Below are 14,786 nucleotides of genomic sequence, written 5' to 3'. Positions count from 1 at the left end.
ATAGTCCATAAGGAATCCATTGTCCATTAGTTCATGTGCCAGGAATCTAATAATTCCTGTAAGCTCTGAAGTACTGCAAAAAGTCTCATCAACAATTTTTCATCTCAGGGAACCCAATGATTTCTGAAGATTTTAAGAATCCTTTTGACAGTCTCATTGTCAGCCATCTGATTCTTTCTTCATCTGTGGAAATATAAGCAGATCCTCTTCCCCAAGCACTTAGCCTATCTAATTCTCTTCTATTTACCACTTTTGGGATTTCTCCTCATCATCTGGTAATTACATTGGAGCTGTTTGCATTGGATATTGTCTTGTTGTCTTAAAAGGCCTGTATTCTTCCCAACTGTAATCCTGATTGCTTTTCTGTTGGTTGATGACATCAGAGTTCTGAATTTCTAAAGTCTCTCTGGGTGTAACCTCAGCTGCTATCATGCCCCACCTATCCTTTGATTGATACTTTAGAGCTGGGCCCTGCCTCTCATTTATCAGGTCAGTATTGCAATTGCTTTTTGATCTTCTCATACTTCAAAATTTAATAAAGTTAGATAATTTTCATGCTTGTGGGTTTCATTTAGAGGCTGCTATTTCAGAGAATCCTCTGGGTCAATATACATTTAGAGGCCCAGTGAAAGCCTCTGTTACATTTTGGACATGGGGTTTTGGGTTTTCTCTCACCCTGTCTTCTCACTTTATCTCCATTTCTACATTGGGCTCTTAGATGTCCAATTTTTCCGCAATGAAAACATCGACGAGTTTCTCTAGAATTCCTCTGCCAAGAAGGACCTTGTCTTTCCATGTTCATCATAGTCTGGGCATAATAAGCATTTGTGCCCACTGTGGCACAGCGTCTAATGATTTCTTCTAAAGGAGCATTTTTGTCTAGCCCCCATATAATTCTCTTGCAAATCTCATTGGCATTTTCCTTAGCCAAATGTCTAGTCATTATTTCTGTGGCAGCATTATCTCCAATGGTTCTTATTACAGCTGTTTGCAGACGTCCCACAAAATCTGCAAAAGGTTCATTGGGACCTTGCTCTATTTTTGTGAAAGCATTATTTCCATCTTTCTGTCCAGGGAGAGAATTCCAAGCTTTTATTGCAGCCTTAGAAATTTGCTCATAGACTGTTATGGGATAATAAATCTGTTCTGAACTCTCTGCATACTGACCTTCACCAGCTAGTTGGTCAAAAGTGATTTGTACAACAGCTCCTTTTTGCCTATTGCGTCCCAAATTAAAAGGAGTGTATTTTCTCTCTTTTTGACCTGAGGAGTTGAGCTCTTCAATCACAGGATATGCATTTATAAAATCAGATATATCTTCTCCTTCATTTTTTGCTTTAATTAATGCTTTTTCTAATCTTGTCAAATTCTGCTTTACAGGAGAAGTTGACTGTGTTTCTGTCTCCCTCCCTCCCCCTTGTTCCACCCATGAACGGTTAATTGCGGGGGGAGGGTCATGAGATGTGGAATCACTTAATTCCTCCTGCTGTGAAGTATCATACTCAGAATTGTAATTAACTCCATTCTCATCTGATTCGTCCTCCTTTTCACCTAGTAAAGTTGGCAATTCTTCCTCCTGTACTTTCCTTTTCATCATTCTATCACTTAAATAACTTCTTATAGCCAATTGTATTACATTATATGTATTAATTATCGAGTTAGGCCCATTTTTATCATAGAATTGACAAAGATCCTCTCCAACCAATTTCCATTCATCTAGATCTAATTCCTTATCAAGAGAGAAACAAGGACATATGTCCTTTACAGTTTGTAAAAATTCAGTGATTTGCTGTAAACTTATAATTAAACCTTGGCTTTTCATAATTTTGACAATGCTCTCTAAACATTTTCCTTGAACAGAAACAGGCTCTTTTCTAAATATCTGTCCCATCTTAGCTGAAATTCTACTTTAACTCTTTTAACAAAATTTCTTTGTTGTACTCACTCTAATTTCTGGGTTGAAGAGTCTTTTCCACTGGATCAGGATCAGAGGCTTTTCCACTTGAATCAGGATTGTAGCTTTTCCACTGAAATCCACTGAGGGGTCTGTTTGTCCCACGTTCAGGGCGCCAAAATGTTGTGATCTAGTTCAGATGGATCTGAATCGGTCGGTTGGTGGTTCGCGCCCACCCAGGGACGCCAAAATGTTGTGAGCTTTTTCTTCTCAAAACACAGCCAGGTGATAAAAGTTCAGATCTTTTATTGTTTCCAATATAGCCCGGTTAGCTTAGAGGCCTATCTCTCTGCTTGGTTCCAAGAGCTCTCTCCAAATGTCTTTAAATCCAAAGGTCTGGTCCTTCAGCCTCTCCCTCTGCTTTCTTCAGCCTCCCCAGCTCCAGTCTTCATGTCATTCCGGTGAAATCTCGACTTGTAGCGTCTTCCTCTCTCCGAAGAACACTTCTGTCACCAGCCAGCCAAGTGGAAAATATTCTGCCTTGCCTCGGAGAGAGGGCTTCTGGCGTAACTCTACTGAAATCTGACCGAGAGCTTCTGTCTGTTTCTTTTATCCAAGAGGGAGGAATTGTGGGATATGAGAGAGAGGGATTATGGGTTTTCTCCCATAGTGCTCTCTGGCCCAACGAGCTTCAAGGGAGGTGTGAACTCATTGAACTTAGTTCTACTTAGTACCTTGTTTCAGGTTCTGCCCAAAACATCTTCTTGTAAGATTAGATCAACTCTAATTAGTTAGCAGTTAGTAAGGATTCCAACAAAGAGGGATCATGAATGGAAAAAGTTTAAGAAGCTTTGGTCTAGAGTGATGATTCTGAACGAAGTCAAGTGTATCCATGGGCCCCCACCTTTCCCATCAAAAAGATGGAAAGCATATCTTCTCTGGGGCTAAGACTGGTCATTGTGATAGCTTTAATTTTGGGGGAAAGATGGTAAATTTCTATCATAATTGTTACTAGGTCTTGTATTGCCCAAGACTAGGCTCTGGGTGTATGTGTGTGTTTCTTTTTTCTTTCTTTCTTTTTCTTTTTTTTTTTTTTTTTTTTTTTTTTTTTTTTTTGTTGTTGTTGTTGTTGTTGTTGTTGTTGTTGTTGTTGTTGAAGCAATTGGGGTTAAGTGACTTGCCCAGGGTCACGCAGCCAGGAAGTTTTCAGTGTCTGAGGGCACATTTGAACTCAGGTCCCCCTGATTTCAGGGCTGGTGCTCTATCCACTGCACCACCTAGCTGTCCCGTGTGTTTGTTTCTTAAGGGTCAGGCAGCCTAACTTGGTGTGCAGAAGATTTGGAATCATGGGCCCTGGGTTCAAATCTCAATTCTGCCACATAGTATAAGTCAATTAACCTTTCTGGGCCTCAGTTTCCCTATTTGTAAAATAATAGAATTGAACTGTGTGACCCTCAAAGTCCCTACATCTCAGATCCCATGACCCCTGCAGCCATTACTAGGCTACGCATGCCTGACCTCTTCCCACCCTGCTCTCATCTCTCTCTTGGCCTTTAGCTTCCAGCTCACCGTGGAGATGTTTGACTACATGGACTGCGAGCTGAAACTCTCGGAATCAGGTGAGCATGCGTGGGATCCCTTCCAACTCTGATTCTGTTCCAGGCCGCAGTGCCAAGGCCCACGGGAGAGCCAGCCAGGCACTCCTTTTCTCTCCAGCTCCCACAAATGTCACTTTAAAGGGTAAAGTGCAAAAGGAAGATGATCCAGGGGCTGGGTGGAGTTTTCTGGATTCCCAGAGTTAGGATTGGGGGTGGAGCAGGGAGAGAAGAAAGGGGGCAGGGTGCCAGCCCTTGTTAGCTTAGCCCTGAATCTACAAGCCAGTGATTATCTGGCCCAGGAAAAGGAGGACAGCCTCCCCGCCTCTCGGAGCAGGTGGGACAGATTCCCATCAAGGTAGATCACTAGGCCACATTTCCCAGGGTTCCAGGCTCCCTCTCAAATAAGGACAAAAAAATACAGGTGACTCTTCCAGCTCCCAGCCAAGCAAATAAACCAGTGACCTTAATGCCGGCAGCTGCTTGCCATCGTGGGCAGTGGGCTGGACTCAGAGAAAGAAAGGCCTGGAATGGAATTCTGACAGCAAAAATCAATTTTTTTTTCATCTATTCAGTGGGAATAATAATAGCCCCTACCTCCCGTGGGTGTGGGGTTCATGGTTACGTAGCTAAATCCTGTCTCGGATACTTTCTTACCTGTGTGACCTTGGGCAAGAAGGGACAACCTCCTTATGCCTTCCTTTCCTCATCTATAAAATGGGGATAATAATAGCAGTCTGCCTCCCAGAATTATCATGAGAACCAAACAAAATAGCCCTTGTAAAATACTCTGTAAATGCTATAAAAATGCTAGCTTTTAGTCCACAGAGAAAATGCATATAGGAAATTTTGTTTAAAAAAATAAAAAAAAAGATCTATTCAGAGCTGACAACAGTATTTGAACATAATCCCATCTCATAAAGACCAAGAACTGAAAGAGACGGAAAGAGCCCTGGAGGAGGCTACCGGGTCACTCCCTTCCCCTGTCCCTAGCGGGAGGAATCCTGCATAACCAGGGTCAGACTTTCCCAGGCTGAGGGGCAGCAACGCTGCCAGGAAGCGCCCGTAGTTTCACTGGCCTAGGCCCAAAGAGTAGAATTGTTTTTATTTTCTTAGGTGGCAGCTTCAAAGCCATTTGTGGTGGTTCCGTTTTGTCAGAAAGAGGAAGGAAAGAGGCAACGGTGGGCTGGGGGATGGAAGGGGTCTTACCCTTTAAAGTGACATTTGTGGGAGCAGGAGGGAAAAAGAGCGCCCGGCTGGCTCTCCTGTGTGGCTCTCTGGTCTGGAATAGATTCACGGAGTTGGAAGGGACCCCAGAGGCCATTTTGTCCCACCCACACCTGACCAGAGTTCCCCTCCATGTATACTTGAGAAGCCAGTCTCTGTTTGAAGACGCCCATTGAGGGGAAGCCATAAGCTCTCGAATCAGCCCACTCCCCTTTGGGAAAGACTGATTATTGGAAAGTTGGATCTCATTGAACCTAATCTCCAGCGCTAATGCAGTACCTGGGCACATAGTAGGCGCTTGATGGATGATGTTTATTGATTACTCGATTCACTCCTAAGTCTACTCCTTCCTCTTGGCTGCCAAGGATGGCCTGCATGGCCTGAGAACATTGGCAAGGGACAGCAGCCCTTTAGGTCAAACCTGGCCATCACAGGTCACTCAGAGCCGTCTACTCAAACTACCCCTGACCCCAGCACTGTGGAAAGAATGCAGATTGGGCGGCAAAAAACTTGACTACTGGGAAAATCACTGGACTTCCCTCGGCCTCAGTTTTCCCCTTTGTAAATTGAGGGGCCTGGGCTAGTTGGCTCCTGAGGGCCCTTCCAGCTCTGAATTTCATGGGAGGAAGTGTCCCGTGATCTAAGCCCAAGATGCCTGTGACCGGGAACTATAGTAAAGAAAGGAAGGCAAGGTGGAGGGAATTTCCCACTCCTCATTTTTGGGGTTGTTCTGGTTCTCCAAAGCTGAAGTAGTAGCCTGCTGTCTACAAAGAAGAGACCCAGTGGTTCCCAGCCAGTGTACTGTGCAGGGGCCCCCAAACCCTGAGGCGTACTGGACTTGGAGTAAGGAAAACTCTTTATTAACCATGTGACTTTGAACAAATCATTAAACTTCCCTGGACCTCCATTTCCTCATCTGTAAAATGGGGACATCGGGCTAGGTGAGGTTCCGGTTATCATCCTCTCACCGAGCTTTCCCCCTTCTCAGTCTTCCGACAGCTCAACACGGCCATCGCTGTGTCCCAGATGGCGTCGGGCCAGTGCCGCCTGGCGCCCCTCATCCAGGTGATCCAGGACTGCAGCCATCTCTACCACTACACCGTCAAGCTCATGTTCAAACTTCACTCCTGTGAGTCCTTTGTCTCTCTCCTCCCACCTCCTTGACCCTCTCCCTGCTTTACCCAAGGGACCGTGGCCCTCAAGTCCCCGGGGCTTTGCCATCTGTGCAAGCAGCCGCTCTCTGGGCCTGCTCCAGGGCTCCGTGAGGACCTTCCACTTCTGCCAGACCCGGGTGAATGGACTGGGCAAGGGGCAGCTCCCGCCGGCTTCGTTTAGCTAGTTCCCGCTCTAGGTTAAAGGGGCCGCCTGCTTTTTAACCCCATGTGAGGCTCATGAACGCCGCTGTGCCCCTCGACCACAAAGCCGTCAGCCCGAGCTCGGGCACCGCAGGCTCATTTTCATGGCTTAATGTTACTATTAATGACTTTAGTAATGGCTTCATAACCTAATTTTAATATTAGCCCAAGCCAAGCATCTATTTTTTCCTTAATAAATAGAATTTCCTTAACTGCACGATGCGTTCCAAAGACAGCGAGGAATGAGGTTTGAATCATCTACCTTTTTATATTACCTGCGCCACGGGTAATTAGTTATTAGGTGAATGAATGAAAGAATAATTGAGAACAGGCTGTTGAGTGGCTATCAGGCCTTCGTTGAACACCTGGGAGGGAGGCGGTAAGGAATGATAGACTTAGAGCAGAGCAGATCAGCTTCGAAGTCTTCCTCAGAACAGGCTGTGTGACCTGAAAGAGATCCTTTCCCTTCTATGGAACCTCGGTGTATTCCTCTGTAGAAGGGACATAATGATCCATGTAAGACCTGCCTCCCAGAACTGCTGGGATGCTCAAAGGAGAGAGGGTGCTAGGGGGCGCCACAGTGCATAGGCGCCCAGACATTCATGGTCCTGAGTTCAGATCCAGCCTCAGACACTTCTTAGCAGTGTGATTCTGGGCAGGTCACTTAACTGTATTTGCCTCAGTTTCCTCATCTGTAAAATGAACTGTGGAAGGAAATGGCAAAGCACTGCAGTGTCTCTGCCAGGAAAACCCCAAATATGATCACAAAGAGTCAGACAGAACTACGTGCAGTGCTCTGCAAACTTTAAAGTACCACAATCATGTTGTTGTTGTTGTTGTCATTATCCTCCTGCCAGGGCTGTAGGTCACTCTGACCCTCAGAGCCGGACTGGGGGTATGCATCCCCTTCCTTCCACTACTGGGGCGAAGGAGGAAGAGGAGGAGGGGACGCTCTGTGGTGCGAAGGCCGGCCGGGCCGGGTGGATTCCTCGGGCTCCCTGGAGGGTGGCCCGATGCCCTCAGATCTAAAGCCGGTACACCCAGAGGCCCGGTGTGAGCAGGGCAGCAGAGGTAGCCTGCTGAGTCAGCAGGGCGTGGCAGCTGGACCGAGGGGCCTCCGCAGGAGAGATCCCACTTCTGACCCCAGTTGCGCAGTCAACGACCGGCTCAGTTCTAGAGAATGGGGATAATGAACACTTGTCATGTTGAGCATGACATAATAGTCAAGATCCAGCCTTACAGTCAGGAGGCTCGGATTCGGGTCTGGCACCTATGGGCTCTGTGACCCTGAGCTTAACCTTTCCTCTCCTCAGTTTACTTATCTGTAAAATGGAAATTATGAACATCTGGAAAACTTTAAAATCAGCATTTATGGTTATTACTATTGGGAAAACCTAAAGTCCCATGATTGGCTTCCCTAGTTAATGATCACTTACCGTTGAACTAATCACTTTCTTTATCTGAGCTTCAATTTGCTGATCTACAAAATGGGAATAGTAACATAAACAAGATCATATACATACAACTTTATAGTGTTTTGTGAGTGAACATACAGTGTTACTTTTGCTCACTTAGGTCTGCCAGCCGACACACTACAGGGACACCGGGATCGTTTCCATGAGCAGTTTCACAGGTAAATGAGGCAGGACCAAAGAAAAAGCAATGGCTCATGGCACATTCAAGAGAAAAGTAGCCGGGATTCCCCTCCTTGGCGCTGGATATGGATCCCACCGCACACCTGTTGTCGGGGTTTTGGGAAGGGGGGAGATATCGATATTTGATAGATAGAAGGAGGTTTATTTAATGTTCTTGAACTCGGCCTTCTCTGCCTGTGTTCAAGCTAACCCTCCTCAGCGTCACCTCATAGAATCACTGCTTCTTCCGAGGCTCAGCTTATGTGCTGTCTCCTAAAGTCTTTCTCAGTTTCCTTTGTTTGTTAGTTTTCTGTTCTTGAATTCTCGTGCGTATCTGGGCCTCTTGACAGTTTTTGTATCACGATCTTTTCTGGCCGTCTGGCGGGGCCCTTCTCAGAATAAAGTTCTAAGTAATTAAAATAAAATACACAACATTACAAAAAGAAAAGCCATGTAGAAATAAAACTATAAAAATATTTTTAAAACAAGTTTAGGAATGGCTTTCGGTGTACATTCTCTTTTCTGCCCCTTCCCACAATAGAATATAAGCATCTTGAAGACAGAAACTATTTCATATTTTTTGTCTTTGTATTTCCAGTGCTTAACACTGTTTCATGGGCCGAGTGATTGCCTAAAAAGTACTTGTTTGAATTGAATTCATTTTGAGGTAGAGAAGAAATCTTGAACATCAAAGGAAAAATAATGAATTGAAAAACTAGAAGCGGGTACTTTTAAGATGCTAATAGAGTTGATATACCTTTATTTTATCTCACCTCATCAAAAAAGGGAAAGAAAATCAAATTACTAAATAAAAAATGAACAAGGATAGATTAGATTGGAATTCCTTACTCTGATTGTTACATTCTGGATCTTTTTGGCAATTGATCTGATGAAGACTATGGGCCTCTTTTCAGAATCATGTTTTTACATGCACAAAACAAATTACATAAAATTATAGAAGAAACCAATTATATTGAAATGTATTTGTTAAAATGTTTTGGTTTTTTTTACAAAAGTTCACAGACCCCAGGTAAAAAAGCCTTGCCTTTATGGTGACCTGTCCATTTTTTAATCACTGATTTCTCCCTATCCACAGCCTCAGAAACTTCTTCCGAAGAGCCTCAGACATGCTTTACTTCAAGCGCCTCATCCAGATTCCTCGACTGCCAGAGGTATTGTTGTCCATCTTCCCAGAAGTGTCAGTAGACCCCTAAGCGAGGCTGGAGCGGGGGGGGGGGGTGCAGGCCCTGGCTAACTGCCGCCTAGGGATCTGTCCTTCCCTGACCCCTCTGTCTGTGGTACACTGGTACCCTCAAAAAGAAGGATGGGGGTAGATCTTGTGTCCTCAGCTCACAGTGGGATTGGTCAGTTCAAGCGGTTCTGAGGTAGAATAAGAGAAACACTGAATGACTGTAGAGTCATTTAGCCTGGAGAAGAGAAGATTTGGGGGACTGTGTAAACTGTCTTCAAATATCCAAAGGGCCATTGCTCACAAGAGGGGCCTTGTTTTGATGGTTTTAGGGGACTGCCAGGGTCACGAGGGATATTGGGGGGCAGATTGTGCCTGGAGGTCAGGAGAAACTTCCTCCCAAAGGAGAATGAGCTGCCTCCAAGGAGTGGTTAATTGTTACCTATTTGTTGGGAATGCTCTTGGGTACACCTTTGCCAAAAAAGTATGTTGATGCCTTCAGTTTTTTTTAACACTACCTTTATCCCCAAACATAGTCCTGTCCAGAAGGCCAGCTCTTGTATTAGAGATGGGAGCACTTCCTACTTCTTGAGCACCTTCTTTTTTCCTTCTCTAGGGTCCTCCCAATTTTCTGCGGGCCTCCGCTCTGGCCGAGCACATCAAGCCGGTGGTGGTGATCCCTGAGGAAGCCCCCGAGGATGAGGAACCAGAAAACCTCATTGAGATCAGCACCGGCCCCCCGGCTGGAGAGCCCCCGGTGAGGAGCCGTGGGCTCCCTGGGGGCCTGAGCTCTCCCTGAGCCCCGACTCTGGCTTGGGGAAGGGACGGGTCCCCAAGAGGTCCCACTCTAAGCCCTTGCTGGCTCGATGAGTGAATGAAAGCTGCTCCTGTCCCTGGGGCTTCTCCTGGAGCAGCGGGGGCAATGCTGGGTGGATAAAAAGTAATCTGGCGACTTGATTTGCTGTTTCACAGATGGTGGCCGATCTCTTCGAGCAGACCTTTGGGCCCCCCAATGGCACCCTCAAGGACGACAGGTGAGGGGCCCCTTGGGGAGACTCTGAGTCCCGAGCTAGAACTGGGGCTCGTGCTTCAGGCTGAGTGGGGATGTCTCTATCCTCCCAGCCTATCCAGGGAGCACCATGGATAGGGCCTGGGGCTTAGAATCAAAAAGACATGAATTCAAATTCCGCCTCAGACAGTAGCTGTGTGATTGTGGGCGTCTCTGAGTCTGTTTCCTCATGGTTACAATGAGGGGAATAGGACTCAGTAGCCTAGGAGAGACTCTGCAGGGCAGGGTGGGGATAGGAACTGTTGGTGAGAGTCCTTGGAATCTGGACAAATAAGCAGATAGTAAAGTGCACTTTAAGCAGAACAATTTGGGAGAGGAGATTCTGGTTGTTTCCTGTCCTGCTTAACGTAGGACTCTGGCTTCACTCCGTGTCAGAAATTTTTCTATATAGTGTGAGCCCATTTTCCTTTCATGGTAAATAGGGAACACAGACCACAATTGAATATTTGCTAACTGGGGATCTTATGGAGTCACTTTTGAACATCATTTCTCACATGCTTTGATTCAGAGCCTTTAACTAGGGCTCTGGTACCCAGGGCAAGCGTTGCATCATGAGGAATCTTTCAAGTTAGCCCTTTAATCAATAAACAAGCATTTGTGTAGGGTCTGTCACGTGTGAGGCGCTGTGCTAAGCACTGGAGATAAAAGGACAAAAATGATATATATGGGGGAGAGGGAGGTGCGAAGTGACTAGAGAGACAGAGGCGGCAGGGGGGAGAGCTGTGAATGCCAAAGAAAGGATGTATTGAGTAGGGGGTGGGAGTGGGGAGAGAAGGGGGGAGAGCGGAGAGCTGAGGAGGGAGCCCCCCAGCTGGGATGGGCCGGGCCCGATGCATGCCCGCTGTGTGCCCACAGGGACATCCAGATTGAGAACCTGAAGAGGGAGGTCGAGATGCTCCGAGCTGAACTGGACAAGATCAAGCTGGAGGTGGGTTCCACCCGCGTCTCCACCAGCAGCAGGAGGCAGGGGGACTCGGGGGGAAGGAACTCAAGGTCACCCCCACCCCGACCTGTTCAGGTCCTGTCCTGGTTCGGCCTAGGCTCTGGGGGGCCAGTTAAAACCTCACTTAGGCTGTTTTCCATTTACCCGACGGGCCCAGGAACGGTCCCTGTGACAGACCCCACTGAGCTGCTCCGAGCCCTAGATGAGATGAGTCTTGTAAATGGCTTTGTGGTCATTCTCATCGGCATCTGTAGTTTCTGTAGCAGCCGTGAGGATCCCAGAGAGAGCCGGTGCGCTGTGGTCCTCAGAGACTGCGCTGTGGGGAGAGCTTCCTCAGCCCGCAGGTTCTGGGTTCAAGGCCTGGGCTTGGCCGTGTGCTCTCGGCTCAAGACATCTCAGGCCCCCAGACACCTTGAGAAGTTTCCGAGGCGCAGAACAGGGGCTGGCCCTCATGGGCAGAGGGAAGAACGATCACCTCCTAAGAATAATAGCTGATGGTGTATAGTGAATGTAATATAAAACATAATCCACAATCTAGTGCAATATAACATAATGTAACATGTAATCTAGAGTATATAATATAATACAAGATATCTAGTATATGTAATATAATGCAATACAATATACAATCAATATAATATATAATCTAGTGTAGGTTATGTAATATAATGCAATATAATATATAATCTAGTATACATGATCTAAGGTATGTAATATAATAAAAAATAATATATAATGTAATATATAATATGCAATATATAAGGTAGTGTATGTAGTGCATGTAATATAACATAATGTAATATATACTCTATTATATATAATGTAGTGTGGGTAATATAGTACAATATAATATATAATCTAGTGTATGTAATATATAATATAATATAGTATATAGGCTAGTGTATGTAATGCAATATAACATATAATCTAAGGTATGTAATATAATGCAAAATAATATATAATCTAGTATATGTTATATAATATATATAATCCAGTGTATGTAATATAATATAATATATAATATAGTGTGTGTAATATAATATATAATCTAGTGTCGGTTATGTAATATAATGCAATATAATATATAATCTCATATGCATGATCTAAGGTATGTAATATAATACAAAATAACATAATATATAATATGCAATATATAATCTAGTGTATATAGTGCGTGTAATAGAATGTAATGTAATATATAATCTATTATATATAATATAGTGTGGGTAATATAATATAGTACAATATAATATATAATATAGTGTATGTAATATATAATACAATATAGTATATAGGCTAGTGTATGTAATGCAATATAATATATAATTTAAGGTATGTAATATAATGCAAAATAATATATAATCTAGTATATTATATATAATATATATATAATCCAGTATATGTAATATAATATAATAGATAATCTATTATATATAATATAGTGTGTGTAATATAATATAATACAATATAATATATAATCTAGTATAGATAATCTAAGGTATGTAATATAATACAAAATAATATATAATGTAATATATAATATGCAAATATAATGTAGTGTATATAGTGCATGTAATATAACGTAATGTAATATATAATCTATTATATATCATCAAGTGTATGTAATGTAATATAATGAAATAATATATAACCTAGTATATATAATCTAAAATATGTAATATAATACAAAATACATAATCTAATATATGTAATATATAATCCAGTGTATGTAATATATAATCTATTATATATAAAATAGTGTGTGTAATATAACATAGTGCAATATAATATATAATCTAGTATATGTAATATAATATACAATATATACTATATATAATCTAGTATATATAGTACTGTATATGTAATGTAATATATAATCTATTGCATATAATATAGTATGTGTAATATAAAATATAATTATAATATATAATCTAGTGTATGTAATATAATACAAAATATATAATCTAGTATATGTGATGTAATATACAATATATAATCTAGTGTATATAGTGCATGTGATGTAATTAATATATCTATTATAAATAATATACTATGTGTAATATAATATAGTAAATATAATATATAATCTAATGTATGTAATATAATATATAATCTAGTATATACAATCTAAAGTAATGTAATATAATACAAAATAATATATAATCTAGCATATGTAATATAATATACAATATATATAATCTAGTATATATAGTGTATGTAATATAATATGTAATCTATTATATACAATATAGTATGTGTAATATAGTTATAATATGGCATAATTTAATATATAATCTAGTGTACGTGATGTAATACAATTTATAATCTAGTGAATATAATACAGTGTGTGTACAGTATATTATAATATAATACAATATATCTCATAATTGAGGCACCTAGACGACTCAGGATAGAGTTCTGGGCCTGGAGTCAGGCAGACTCAGACATTTACTAGCTGTGTGACCCTGTCATTTCACCCTCTTTGCCTCAGTTTCCCCATCTGTAAAATGGTCCAGAGCAGAAATGGCAAAGCGCTTTTGTATCTCTATTAGTGATTAAACCACAGCACGGTAGTGATGCTGTTGCTAGACTCATAAGGGCACAGGGCTTGGAGCTGCACTCTCCTCCCAGCCGAGGAAGCCCCCTCGTGGGGCAGCTGGCGCCTGCTCTGCCTGGCCCGGGGGAGCAGATTTGCCCCACATCGCCCACCTTGGTGCAGGGGGAGAGGCGCCGGGGAGCGCATGAGGACTCCCTGACTGTCTCCTTCACCGCCCCCAGGCCCAGAGGTACATCACACAGCTGAAGGGCCAGGTGAACGGGCTGGAGGCCGAGCTGGAGGAGCAGCGCAAACAGAAGCAGAAGGCCCTGGTGGACAATGAGCAGCTGAGGGACGAGCTGGAGCAGCTGAGGAAGGCCAGGCTGGAGCACGAGCGGGCGCAGGGCCTCTACCAGGAGGCCGAGAGTGGGTCCTGGCCCCCGGCGGGGAGGGGGGAAGCGTAGGGGCAGGGCAGGGCGCGGACACAACACCCTCCCAGGGATGCTCCCTTCTCATGTGAGGGGACCCCCAGCGCCAGCCCCTGCCATTATCTTATGGTGAGGGCGGATCGCTCCTCAGACCACCACAGGGATTCAGGCGTGGTGGGGATGGTCTTTCTGGATGCGGGAGACACAGCCATGGCTCCGGGCAGTGGGAGAGCAGGCGGGAGACAAGGAGAGAGTGGGGATAACGGGGCAGTCTCTTGGAGGAGCCAGGGTGGGAAGGGCCCATTTGTGCAGGCAGGGAGTCATCCTCGGTCTGGGAGGCATCCTCAGGAGGAGAATGGAGGGACAGAAGGGCTGTGAACATGGACAGAACTTTGGACTGGGCTGAATTCCCGGGTGCCAGCTGTCTGTGTGGCCCTGGACCAGCCACTGCCCGCATCTCAGCTTTGGTTCCTCATCTGTCGGGGGAATACTAGGGCCGGCCTCCCAGGGGGCTGTGAGAGTCAGACCGGGAAACAAGTAAACCTTAAATCTCTAAAAATGCGAGCTGTAATTGTTACCAAAGCAGGGGGTCACGCTGCCTCGTCCCCCTCCAGGCCTGAGATCGATCTTTATGGTGGCCCAGCCTTTGGCTCTGCTTGAAGGATTTTTTGTTAGCATTATTGCAATCATTTTCACAAGATGTCTGTAACCCAATCCTATCCCTAACCTAAACTGACCCCCCCCCCATTTTCCAGAGAAGGCCTGTGCAACCGAGGCACGGTACACCAAGCTGAAGGAGAAACACAGCGAGCTCATCAACACTCATGCTGAGCTACTCAGGAAGGTACCAGCCTCCCCTCAGCCCCGGTGGGACCCACGGAATCAAGGCGGGGCAGGCAGGGCCCCTGGGTGGCTG

General features: G+C 44.2%; 1 protein-coding gene across 1 annotated transcript in view; it reads left to right on the top strand.

Annotated features, from left to right (window-relative positions):
• Positions 1-14,786, top strand: part of HIP1R (huntingtin interacting protein 1 related) — a 76,244-nt gene that overhangs the window by 44,222 nt on the left and 17,236 nt on the right. The window contains exons 7-15 of the mRNA XM_051972703.1: positions 3,452-3,513; positions 5,705-5,845; positions 7,647-7,704; positions 8,802-8,877; positions 9,511-9,651; positions 9,867-9,928; positions 10,819-10,891; positions 13,685-13,868; positions 14,626-14,714. Of these exons, the coding sequence (XP_051828663.1) occupies positions 3,452-3,513; positions 5,705-5,845; positions 7,647-7,704; positions 8,802-8,877; positions 9,511-9,651; positions 9,867-9,928; positions 10,819-10,891; positions 13,685-13,868; positions 14,626-14,714 (886 nt within the window). The remainder of the gene's footprint in view (positions 1-3,451; positions 3,514-5,704; positions 5,846-7,646; positions 7,705-8,801; positions 8,878-9,510; positions 9,652-9,866; positions 9,929-10,818; positions 10,892-13,684; positions 13,869-14,625; positions 14,715-14,786) is intronic.

Source organism: Antechinus flavipes, chromosome 1, assembly GCF_016432865.1.
Source record: "Antechinus flavipes isolate AdamAnt ecotype Samford, QLD, Australia chromosome 1, AdamAnt_v2, whole genome shotgun sequence".
In the NCBI taxonomy this organism is placed as follows: Eukaryota; Metazoa; Chordata; class Mammalia; order Dasyuromorphia; family Dasyuridae; genus Antechinus; species Antechinus flavipes.
This window is presented reverse-complemented; position numbering and strand designations above follow the sequence as displayed.